At 47.0% G+C, this 13,123-nt stretch overlaps 1 protein-coding gene across 3 annotated transcripts in view; it reads left to right on the top strand.

The window, feature by feature from the left end:
• The window catches only part of CENPC (centromere protein C), a 230,583-nt gene that overhangs the window by 41,684 nt on the left and 175,776 nt on the right, over nucleotides 1-13,123 (top strand). For all 3 annotated transcript variants that reach the window (XM_040324693.1, XM_040324684.1, XM_040324677.1), the window contains exon 6: nucleotides 9,110-9,389. In XM_040324693.1, coding sequence (XP_040180627.1) covers nucleotides 9,110-9,389 — 280 coding nt within the window. The remainder of the gene's footprint in view (nucleotides 1-9,109; nucleotides 9,390-13,123) is intronic.

Below are 13,123 nucleotides of genomic sequence, written 5' to 3'. Positions count from 1 at the left end.
GTGCATCTTGTGGCAGACGTTCCTTGGCGTCTACCTCTACGAGAAGATCTGCTGTTGCAGGGACCGATCTTTCACCCTGCTTTACAGACGTTGGCTTTAACGGCGTGGCTGTTGAGAGCCAGGTGCTGAAGGACCGAGGCCTGCTGCGGGCGCGGAAGTCTACTTTCCGGAAGATTTACCATCGTACGTGGAAGGCTTACATCTCTATGTGTGAGGAGATGAATTGACACCCCCGTGCATACGTGATATCCCGGATTCTGCTGTTCTTATAGCGTGGAGTGGATCAGGCTCTCGCCTTAAGTACGGTTAAGGGTCAGATTTCGGCCCTGGCTGTTTACTTTCAGCGACCCTTGGCGGTGCACTCTCTGAGGCGTACGTTTGTGCAGGGGGTTCGACATGTAGCCCCTCCTGTGCGTCCTCCACTGCCTCCATGGGACTTGAATTTAGTCCTCTCGGTGCTTCAAGAGTCTCCGTTTGAGGATATTCTGAAAATTCCTTTGTTGACTCTGTCCCAGAAGGTGGTTTTCTTTATCGTACATCACGGGACACAGAGCAGCATAGCCATTACATATGGGTTATATAGTGTACCTTCAGGTGATGGACACTGGCACTCTCCGACAGGAAGTTCCCTCCCTATATAACCCCCACCCATAGTGGGAGTGCCTCAGTTTTTTCGCCAGTGTCTTAGGTGTTGGTGCACGTTGAGGCTGTGCCTGTAGTAGTCCTTGGGACCAGGGCCAGCTGACCGGATCCGTCCAAGGTGCTTCATAGCCAAAGTGGACGGTACCCGGGCCCCAATTCGTGGATGGGGTTTTGCCTATAATGCCTCTCCTTGGAGGGCTGGACCCTGGGTTCCAGGTCTGGTTTCTATACCTAGAGAATACCTGTTGCCAGTGGTGCTGTATAGGTCCAGGTGTGTGGTGTTCTTTTAAGACCCCGGTCCCTGAAGGTCTATGACCATACCCACGGTGAAGGGTGAAGATTGGGCCTCTTGCAGAGCAATACCCTGCGGCGTGGAAAGGTAAGCAGGGGGCCTACGGAACTTGGTTTGTCAGTAGGCTTCCTACAGGGGATTCTTGGGCAGCCTATTTATGCCTCTGTGCATGGGCAAAGAAGAACCACAAAGTTTTCAAACGGGATGGCTCAAAGCACCCAGGTATAGTTCCCCTGGCTGGGCTAGTAGGCTGCTGCTGCTTCTGTCACAAGGAGGGCCTTTTTTTGGGCAGGGTGTTCCACAGAGAGGGAACCATACCATTAGGGAGACAATTGAAAGCTTCCTTTTGCCTGTGTTTGCTGCTCCAGCGTTTCAGGTCCTGATGCTCCTCTCCACATGGCTTCCTGCTTCCCCTGACGGCGTTTGGCGCGCGCGCGCTTTACTTATCGGTGCGCTTGCGCGCGACGACGCCGCGGGGAGGGGGCGGTTGACGCCGGACGGCTCCTCCTCCCTGCACACAGGGAGGATAAATCCTGGAGGGCTGTTCAGGCTGTGAAGGGACACGGAGCAGCGATGCTGACTACAGCATAGGAAGGTTTGACAGAGCTTTCTGGCACAGTGACACCCGGTGGCAGTTGTTGGAAGTACACCTTACTAAAGGAGCCTCTGGCTTAAAAGTTTGCATTCAAAGCCTGTGTACTAAGCAGCGCCTTTGAACACTTAGGGGTGCTCACCTAGCCCAGCATTAGGGGGTCAATACCAGACTGGTAGTTGAAGCCCTTGGGGCTCAGTATTGATTTTCCTTTTTTATAGGTTATGGGAGGTTTGGAGTCCCTCTAACATTACCCTATCCTATTGTTTCACATTTATTTGATTATATGTGTATTTCCTCCAGCTATTACAGTCAGTTGTATACTAGCGGAGTGCCTCAGAATTTGTATATTATGGCTCCTAAGGGTGCAGGTAGCGCTAAAAACGCTAAGACGGTTAAAAAACCAAAGGGTTCTCCATCAGGCTCTGAGGATATCCAAAATCCAGCGGCCCCTACTACTCTGGAATGCCCGGAAGTTGTTGTCCTAGGTGAGCCATCAGGGTTGCTAGGTGCTACGGCTGGCCCTACTCAACCAGCTCCTTCCTATGTGACGGAAGAGATGTTAGCCTCCACCTTGGGTGGATTGGAAATGAGGATGGCCGCTCTAATTACGGCATCTTTGGCAGGGAAGAAGCGGGTTAGATCCCCGTCTCCCAGGTCTGAGTCTCTGGAGGAGGATATCCTCTCCGCTGACGAATTGGAAGATCAAGGAGACCAGACTCAGGATCACCTTGACCATTTAGGTTCTGAGGATTCTACAATAGAGGAACCTTTTTCAGCTTCTCACGCAGAAAGACTGTGGTTTCAGTCCCTAACGGATATGGTGCGGTTGGCTTTTAAGATACCTGTGCCTCAGCCTCTGGCCTCCGCGGTATCCTCATTGGGCTCCCTGAAAGCGCCCCAAGCCAATTTGGTATTCCCGGTACATCCTTTTTTAAAGGACCTGATTTTTCAGGACTGGGCTAAGCCGGACAGGATTTTTCTGCCTCCCAAAAGGTTCGCAGTCATGTACCCCTTAGAGGAAGAGTTTTCAAAGAAATGGGCTGTCCCTACTGTGGACGCAGCCATCTCATGTGTCAATAAGTCTTTAACGTGTCCAGTAGACAATATCCACATGTTTAAAGACCCTGTGGATAAAAGGCTTGAGACCTTATTGAAGGCATCCTTTGCCACAGCGGGGGCGGTGGTCCAGCCGGCTGTAGCCGCCATTGGCGTCTGCCAGGCTTTAAAAGACCAAGCAAAGCAGGCCCTAAAGGACCTCCCAGCCCAACAAGCTCAGGATCTGGCTGACCTACCTAGGGCCTTATGTTTCGCGGTAGACGCAATCAAGGATTCGATCCAACAAGCTTCTCGCTTATCCCTATTTTTGGTTCATATGAGGAGATTGCTTTGGTTGAAAAACTGGTCTGCAGAAACCCCCTGCAAGAAACTCCTTACTGGATTCTCCTTTCAGGGAGAAAGATTGTTTGGAGAAGATCTTGACAAATATATACAAAAGATCTCTAGTGGTAAGAGCACCCTCTTGCCGGTTAAGAAAAGGTTCCGGGGTCCCTCTTTTAAGCGTCCAACCTCTCCAGTCCCAGGGCCCTCATTCTCTAGGCAGTATCGACGGCCTCCTGGACGCGCAGCTGCAAACAGGCCACAGGGGCAAGCTGCAGGGAACAAGAGACCATGAACCGTAAGCCGGTTAAGGCTGCCCCTAAGGCAGCCTTGTGAAGGCGCGCCCCCACTCTCTCGGGTGGGGGGAAGACTCCGGTTCTTCTCGGAGTTGTGGGGGGCCAAAGTTACCGACCAATGGGTTCTGTCCTCAGTGACTCAGGGGTACAAGCTGGAGTTTCGGGAGTTCCCCCCTCCTCACTTTCAAGCGTCAAGACTTTTTCTGTCCGCCCTAGAGCGACTCCTATCTCAAGGAGTGATCATGGAAGTACCAGCAGGGGAGCAAGGACAAGGGTTTTACTCAAACCTCTTCATTGTCCCAAAGCCAAACGGCGACGTCAGGCCTATACTGGACCTAAAGTCATTAAACCGCTTTTTAAGAGTCCGGTCCTTTCGAATGGAGTCCATTCGCTCGGTGGTGGCCGCCCTTCAAGGAAGGGAGTTCTTGGCCTCCATCGATATAAAGGACGCGTACCTGCACGTTCCGATTTTCCCAGGCCATTACAGGTTTCTGCGTTTTGCCCTAAACTATCGGCATTATCAGTTCGTGGCCCTTCCGTTCGGACTAGCCACGGCCCCTCAGGTTTTTACGAAAATCCTGGCCCCTGTGTTGGCCATCCTAAGGGAACAGGGCATTCTGGTCATGGCCTACTTAGACGATCTTCTGGTAGTCGACCACTCAGCGGCCGGCTTAAATCAGGCAGTGTTGCTAGTAGTAAACTGCCTAGAGTCCCTGGGTTGGGTTCTAAATCGGGACAAATCGGCCTTACAGCCCACAAGAAGGTTGGAGTATCTAGGTCTAATTTTAGATACAAGACGACAACGGATCTTCCTGCCCCAGTCCAAAGTAGACTCGATAAGGGAATTAATCCAGGTAGTCTTAAGCAGCACAAGGCCATCTATACGCCTCTGCATGCGCCTGTTGGGAAAGCTAGTGGCCACCTTCGAGGCAGTGCCCTATGCCCAGATCCATTCTCGAAGGCTACAGAGAGCAATTCTCACGGCCTGGGACAAAAGACTCCAGGCCTTGGATCTTCCGATTTCCCTTCCCTATGCGGTAAGGCAGAGTCTGTGTTGGTGGCTAGTCACAAAAAATCTTCTGAAAGGAAGATCGTTCAGTCCCCCCTCTTGGAGGATAGTAACCACGGATGCCAGCCTATCGGGCTGGGGTGCAGTCCTAGACGATTTAACCCTACAGGGGAAATGGTCAAGGGCAGAATCAGCCCTACCCATAAATGTCTTAGAGATCCGAGCAGCTCGGTTGGCTCTTTTGGGCTGGACGGAGATTCTGCAGGGCTCCCCAGTAAGGGTACAATCCGACAATGCCACTGCCGTGGCTTATATAAACCACCAGGGCGGCACCAGGAGTCAGGCAGCCCAGAGGGAGGTAGATCGGATCTTTTCATGGGCAGAAGCCCATGTCCCCTGCATCTCAGCTATCTTTATCCCCGGGGTGGACAATTGGCAGGCGGACTTCCTCAGCCGCCAACAGATGTCCCCAGGGGGGGAGCGGTCCCTCCACCCCGAAGTGTTCCAGGACATTTTCCGGAAGTGGGGTACTCCGGAGGTGGACGTTATGGCGTCCAGATTCAATGCCAAAGTAGCAAAGTTTGTCTCTCGAACGAGGGATCCATTGGCCTGCGGGACGGATGCCTTGGTGTGCCCTTGGCATCAGTTTGCGCTAATCTATGCCTTCCCTCCAATACGGATGCTACCCCGTCTTCTTCACAGAATTCAAAGGGAACGCAAGCCAGCGATTCTAGTGGCCCCAGCGTGGCCCCGAAGACCTTGGTACTCCTTGATAAAAAGGATGACGGTAGAGGAGCCTTGGGTCCTCCCTCTACGTCCGGACCTCCTCTCACAAGGGCCATTCTACCATCCTGCCTTACAGGCCCTAAATTTAACGGCCTGGCGGCTGAGTCCCTGATTCTCAGAAACGGAGGCCTTTCAGGGCAGGTAATTTCCACCCTTATAAGCGCAAGGAAACCAGTTTCCAGGTTAATATACTATAGGGTGTGGAAGGCCTATATTACCTGGTGTGAGACCAGGAAATGGGATCCCGCAAATATACCATTGGGAGAATCCTGGAGTTTTTACAATTGGGAGTGGAAAAAGGTTTGGCGGTCAGCACAATCAAGGGGCAGGTGTCTGCCTTGTCGGTCTTCTTCCAGAGACCTTTGGCTGCCCATTCTTTAATGAAATCCTTTTTACAAGGTGTCATTCGGGTGAATCCCCCGATTTAAAGCTCCCCTGTATCCTTGGGATCTAAATTTGGTTCTATCGGCCTTGCAAAGGCAGCCTTTTGAGCCCTTGTCCGCGATCCCTTTGGTCCTTTTGACTAGGAAACTAGTGTTTCTGGTGGCCATGGCATCCGCCAGAAGAGTGTCGGAGTTGGCAGCCTTGTCATGTAAGGCACCTTATTTATTACTGCATAAGGACAGGGTCGTTTTGCGGCCGCTTCCGTCCTTCCTGCCTAAGGTGGTGTCTAATTTTCACCTTAATCAAGATGTGATTCTTCCATCATTTTTTCCAAAGCCTTCTTCTAAGGAAGAGAGGTTACTACATTCCTTGGATGTAGTTAGAGCTGTAAAGATTTACTTGGAAGCTACAGCCCAGATTCGTAAGACTGACGTCTTATTCATTCTGCCAGAAGGGCCAGGCAGCGTCTAAAGCCACTATTTCTAAGTGGATTAGGCAGACAATTATACAGGCCTATGGCCTGAAGGGGAAAAGTCCACCCTTATCGGTTAAGGCTCATTCCACTAGAGCTGTGAGTGCCTCTTGGGCAGCGTATCACCAGGTCCCTATGGCTCAGGTCTGCAGGGCAGCGACCTGGTCGTCTGTCCACACATTTGCAAAGTTTTATCAAATAGACGTTAGGAGGAACGCTGATTCAGCTTTTGGGCAGGCGGTCCTCCAGGCCGCAATTTAACCTCCTCCTGTCCGGTGGCACCTCCTGTTTGTTTTTTTCTGGTTGTCTCCCTCCCCTCATGGAGCATTGCTTGGGGACATCCCATATGTAATGGCTATGCTGCTCTGTGTCCCGTGATGTACGATAAAGAAAAAGGGATTTTTAATAACAGCTTACCTGAAAAATCCTTTTCTTGTAGTACATCACGGGACACAGAGCTCCCACCCCTCTTATGGGGAATTTTGGGATGCATATTGCTTGCTACAAAACTGAGGTACTCCCACTATGGGTGGGGGTTATATAGGGAGGGAACTTCCTGTCGGAGAGTGCCAGTGTCCATCACCTGAAGGTACACTATATAACCCATATGTAATGGCTATGCTGCTCTGTGTCCCGTGATGTACTACAAGAAAAGGATTTTTCAGGTAAGCTGTTATTAAAAATCCCTTTTTTCTGGTGGCAATTACTTCGGTAGGATGAGTGTCTGAACTAGTGGCCTTGTCTTGCAAGGCTCCCTACTTAGTCATCCACAGGTATAAGGTGGTGCTGCGGCCGCAGCGGTCTTTCCTCCCTAAGGTTGTTTTGGCTTTTCACATTAATGAGGCCGAAGAACCCGAAGGAAGCCACGTTACATTCCTTGGACGTGGTTCGAGCCCTACGGGTGTACTTGTCTGCTACGGCTCCATTTTGGAGGTCAGATTCACTGTTCGTGTCAGTGACTGGTCCTAAGAAGGGTCTGGCGGTCTCGTCGGCCACCATTTTTAGGTGGATCCGACAGGTCGTGCTTCAGGCCTATGCCCTAAAGGGTGGGCGCCCCCCTTCCCGGTTACGGCGCATTCGACCAGGGCGATTGGTGCCTCTTGGGCTTTCCGCCATCAAGCGTCTGTTTTACAGGTGTGTAAGGCAGCGACCTGGTCGTCGGTCCACACCTTCTCAAAGTTTTACAAGGTGGATGTGAGAGCATCTTCGGATGCCTCCTTTGGCCGCAAGGTTTTACAGGCGGCTGTTTAAGGTTGAAGTTCCTCCGTTGAGGAACTCTGGTTTGTTTGGGGTGAAGTTTGGTTTGCTGTGTTTTCCCACCCCTCGATTTTTTTACACTGCTTGGGGACGTCCCTAAGGTCAATTGCTGCTGTGTCCGTCCATGAACGGAAGAGAAAATAGGATTTTTGTACTCTCCGTAAAATCCATTTCTCTGAGTTCATGGACGGACACAGCACCCTCCCCTCCTTTGTTATATGTAGAAAAAAGAGGGGGGTTGGGACTTTAAATGAGGCATGCATGAGAGGACTCAAAGATAAGACAGTGTAATATGGATGCGTTTTTATTTATCCAAAACACATAGCAGAGCATACGATTTCGGATTGATAGATAGATAGATATAGTGATAGATATAGTAAACATGCATGACGATGAGCATATAAAAAGCATGATGCAAAAACCATAAACATTGTATAACAACTTATTCCTCGCATTGCCAGTTGAACACACATTTATTTGGGATACATGTTTATGCTCTTGGTTTTCCTACTGGCACTACCTCAGTTCCCAGTTGCAGACAACTCCAGCGACCTGTGCGTTCCAGTTTGCACATCCTCACATGCTGGAAATTAGTACGTTTTTTGCAGATGGCCTTTTTCCATCTCTCTTACTGTCTCCCATTATTTGGGTGTTATTTTAAAACTTGCATATTATACTTGTGTCCTTCTGCAGATCTTGCCCCACTACGCATCTGCCCTTGAAGATTGGCAATAATGCCATGAAAGGCATCTCAGGCTTACACAGATGCTACATGTTTCAGTTTTAGGACCAACCTCGGGTTCAATGATTCTATTTTATGAGCATTTTTTTAACGATGCGAGGAATTTGTTATACAATGTTTATGGTTTTTGCATCATGCTTTTTATATGCTCATTGTCATGTATGTTTACTACTATGTATACATTCGAAATCGCATTCTCTGCTATGTGTTTTAGATAAACGCATCCATATTACACTGTCTTATCTTTGCGTCCTCTCATGCATGCCTCATTCAAAGTCCTAATTCTCCTTTTTTTTTTTTTTTTCTATTATCAATTAGCTGTTGCACTTGTTCATTTCAAATGATGAAAGGGGCAAGGTCTGAATCCCTTTTTAGACATGATTTCCCATTGGCAGTATCGCACAATTTTTTTATTTATTGCAGAGCATACCCAAAATCTGACTTGTATTTTGGTGCAGACATTTGGGAAAATTGGTAAGCCAATCACAAAAGCAGGAAAGAACATTTGTGGAGAGGCATTCCGTATACGATCTGTGTACAGAATGCTTCCAGGTAGCCATATTGCATTGAATTTGAAAGAAAATTATAGGTCGGCAGATTGAAAAGGAAAGTGAACTTTAAGGCCCCTTTCACACTGGGGCGTTTTTCGAGCGTTATTCTAGTGAAGCCTCATCTGCAATCCCAATGTGAAAGCCCGAGTGCTTTCAGAGCCCTTTCACACTGCCAGCGCCGAAAACTGCTGGTAAGGCACCGCTAAGACCCAAACATTTTAGGGCGTTTTTGCAGTGCCTCACTATGAAAGGGTAAGGCGTTTTTACAGCGCTTTCAATTCATTCCAATAGAGAGGGGCATTTTTGGAGCGTTTTTTTCAGTGCCCAAAAGCTGCTCCAAAGATGCTGCTTGCAGGACTCAGTGTGAAAGGGTCCATTGAGATGCATGGAGAGCGTTTTATGAGCGTTTTAATAGTGCTATTTTTAACGCTAAAACGCTGTAAAAACGATTCAGTGTGAAAGGGGTCTTAATGACCGTCAATTGCAATATGTTTTGTGTAGCGATTGTATATGCTATATTATGTGTGTGTTTTTTTTTTTTTTTGCTATTTCGTCTCACAAAAGCGGAGTTACCCTTTAACTTTAACAGGCTGCTAGAGGCAAGGACCTAAATACTTTCAGTTTAGCATATTGTGATATTTTTATTTGTATTTTAAGCAATTGTTTGCAGACATTAACACTATGCTTTATGTATTTGTCATTTTAGGAGAAAAAAATGAAACCAAAATGAAAGCAGCTACAAGTTCTGCAGCTAATGAAAAATTGAAAACGCCTTCTCATTTTAATAACTTTGATGATGTTGTTTCTGAGGAGGAGGTGGATGACTGTGAATCCGATATGCCACTTAATCTCGTTGTTGAGAGGGATAAAGTAACTGAAATAGTTCGTTCAGTAAGAAGTGCATCAAGAGGTCGAATTTATAGCTTAGATAGCTCTGTTGTTGAAGGACCTCCAAGCCCAGCTTCTAAATCCTCTCCAAAAAAACGGTATGAGTTTTATTTTAAAAAGTACAATTTGATTTATTACTGTTGAATAATAGTTTCTTAAAAGATAAGTATGGACTTTTAAAAAACAAACATTTATACTCGCCAAGGTGAATGCAGCTTCAATCCAATGCTGCATCTGTGCCCTGCTGGCTCTGCAGTGAGAAATGAGCGATCAAACACAGCTGATCTCTGTTCTCTCATCTGCGCTGAGCAGAGAGCCGTGACTGCCAGTCACAGGCTCTCTACTCTGCCCCTCCAGTGCTCCCTGGAGTGCCGAGCTGTGGAGGGTGATTTTTCATCATCCAATCATGTACGAGCAAAAATGCTGTTTCTTTTTTTTTCGTTTTATTCTTGTCGGTGATTAAGTATTCTTTGAAAAATTAAGCTTTACCTAATTTACTGTGCTCTGGAGCAAGTGCACTTGCATTGCATAGTGTGTTTGCCTTTAGTAAATCGACCCTATTGAGTCTCAAAGTGCAAAAAATGCACATTAACCCCTTTGGGGCAGCGCCTTCTTGCCCTTAAGAGATTAGATGCCATGAGGCAGTGCTGAGTTTATGATCATGCGACCGCTGTGATTAGTTGTCAAGCAAGAAGTGATCGGGAGCTTTCGATTAGCTGCCTGTAACTGTATCGGGAACGCACAGAGGGCACTTGCTTTTGGCACAGCTGTGTCGGCTAATTGGTATGCAAATATGTTGGCGCCTAGGGGTTAAGCTTTTTCTAACTTGGTTAGATCTGTGCAATTACTACATACTGAAATTAGCCAGGACCAAGTAATGCAAACCTGCACTACAAGTAATAACTTATCTTAATCAGACCGTTCAATAAACAAAGAGTATCCCTCTATAGTGTGTGTGTGTGTGTGTGTGTGTGTGTGTTTGTCTCAATTCAAAGCACTCAATGATTTATTGCTTCTGCTTCCTTACTCTCCTATCTACATGAGTCACTTCTGACAAGTTTTCCTGACATCAAGAGGTAAAAAGGTGACAGGAGGGAGCTCAAGCACACAGCCTGTGATTGGCAGCCTCAGCTCTATTCTTGTTGGCTGTGTGAAGGGGTATCTCTCTTTGAGTCTGCTCTCACCAGGCACTGCAGAGTATGACTTCAGCTGCCTACCCCCCTGCTTTGTGAAAGCTCAGGAATGTTGTATAAATTCTAGACAAGACTGCAGATAAACAGGTGCAACTTATGTAGCGTATCACCAGAGGCTAGTAATTTCACTGGGTATATGTAAGGGTTTACAACCACTTTAATAACCATCTTGCACCAACGTCAGGCTCAAGGAGTGGTTTTACTAGTTCATCTAGAACAGAGGGTCTCCAAGCTTTGTAAATAATGGGCCAGTTTACTGTTCTTCAGCTTTTGGTGAGGTCAGTTTGTAGCTAGTGGGAGTAGAACATGCTGTGATATCAGTGGTGGTAAACAATGACCCATCATGGGTTTTAGAAGCTGGCATAAAGTCCAGCAAAGGGCCACTGTTTGGAGACCACTGCTGTAAAAGAATAGTTTTAAGGTATCAACGTTTTTCTGTGTGAGACCAACACTTTCAATTTTTAGTACTAGCATTTATGCTTTTCTCTGCACCCTAAGTATTGGCAAGAGTGCTTGCCCTGCCTCTTGCTCTTCTACAGACCCAGGGCATTTATATCGTAGGTACCTGGACAAGTTCCTGCTGAGGGACTTCTGAGCCACAACTTTGCCAATGTTCAGAGAACCATTAATTTCTTTCAACTTGATAATCAACTTTTCAAAGTCCGTCTTGTCTGTTGTGTGAGTCTCCCTCACACCATCTGGTTTACTAGGGGCAACTCTTGGACATTGTACAAGTCAGAAGTTTATTTTCTCAGGAGAAAGTTGCTTCCCTAAGGTCCCACACAGATCCAAACCGCAGCTCTCATTTCACTTGTGCATGAGAGTTTTGGGCCTAAAGTTACCCTTTGAGGCAGCTCTCTTTGTCCAGTTCCACTCCAGACCTCTTTAATCTAACATCCTCACGGGGTAAGAGAGGCAAATCCAATTCCAGAGTTGTCCAGTGCTTTTGTCTAGCTGGACAAAAACTGCCATGCATGGTGGTTCTCCAGCTCTGCCCTGGAATCAGAAAAGTAAATCCTTTACATACCTGGAAGTTGGTGACAACAGATGCTAGCCCTACAGACTAGAGTGTAGATTACACATCTGCAACTGTCCAAGGGTCCTGGTATCAGTGGAGTCAAACCTCCCCATCAGTCTTTTGAAACTGAGAGCCATCAGGTTTGCTCTACAACACAGGGCTCTGCAGAGTCACCTGGTCAGGGTGCAGTTGGACAGTGCCAGAACGGTGACCTAAACTAACCATTAAAGGGGCACAAGATGTAAAGCTGCCCTCAGAGAAACAAGTGATACATTCCTGGGCAGAAACTCACATTCCAGCAATTTTAGCCCTTCCTGCCAATGCATGGAGTTGTGGGGAATGGTCTCTGCAACCTGAGATATTTTAAATCCTCTGTCAAAGGTGGGGAAAACTGGATGTAGATATCGTGGCCTCCAGGTTCAACAAGCTGAACAGATTTGTAGTCAAAACAAGCAATCCTCTGATCCTTGCTTTAGATGCTCTTCTGGTCCCTTTGGCTCGATTCAGACTGATTTTATGGATTCGTTCTTTTGGAGATCCTCCTTCTACTGCTGTGAAAAATAAATAATGAAAGGGTTTTGGTGTTCTTATATCACCAGTTGGCCCAGAAGGACGTAGTATACAGATGAACTCAGACTTCTGTGAGACGAGCCTTGGCTTCTTCCAAACTGACCAGACTTACTAGCCCAAAGCCTCCACTCTTTCCTGCTTTTCTGTTATTGGCTTTGATGGCATTACTGTTGAAACCAAAGCCCTGAAGCATAGGAGTAGTTCTGATTCTGTTGTTCCTACCTTACTCCGAGAAAGGAAAATCCAAATCCTGCAAGATTTATCGTTCTATATGGAAGGCTTACTTTACCTGGTGCAAGGATAGATGGCTGAACCCCAGGTAATATGCTATCACTCGTGCGTTGCCTTTTTTTCGGTTTGGCCTTGAGCACCCTTAAGAGAGAGGTTTTTGCCTTATCCAGAAACGTTTTTCCCCACAATCTCAAATGAAGACTTTTCAGGAAGTTGCACGTATAAATCCCCTAATTCTACCTCCTGTATTATTACCTTGGGATCTCAACCTGGTACCCTGTGTATTTCAGAGCACCCCCTCCCCATCCCACTTTAAAGAGATTTAACACCGTATTTGTGCAGCTGTCTTTCAAGCGCACTTTTTTTGGGGGGAAAAAAATACACTTTTTTGAGTTAAAAAAATAAGACAAGTTGGCCCAATTTCTTTCATATTGTGAAAGATAATGTTACGCCGAGTGAATTGATACCCAACATGTCACGCTTCAAAATTGCGCCCGCTCGTGGAATGTCAACAAACTTTTACCCTTAATATCCATAGGAGACATTTAAATTCTACAGGTTGCATGTTTTGAGTTGCAGAGGAGGTTTAGGGCTAGATTTATTGCTCTCGCTTTACTGATCACGGTTATACCTCACATGTGTGGTTTGAACGCTGTTTTCATATACGGACGCTGCTCGGGTACGAGTTGGCTTCTGCACACGAGCTTGGCGCGCGTTTACATTTTTTTCTTACTTTACCTTTTTTTTTATTTTTTACACTCTTTTTAAAAAAAAAAAAAAAATTGTGTCAATTTGTGTTTATGTAAACATCCATTGTAAT

The sequence above is a fragment of the Rana temporaria genome, chromosome 1 (genome assembly GCF_905171775.1).
Source record: "Rana temporaria chromosome 1, aRanTem1.1, whole genome shotgun sequence".
NCBI lineage: Eukaryota > Metazoa > Chordata > Amphibia > Anura > Ranidae > Rana > Rana temporaria.
The sequence above is the reverse complement of the archived record's forward strand: the minus strand, read 5'-3'. Positions and strand labels throughout refer to the sequence as shown.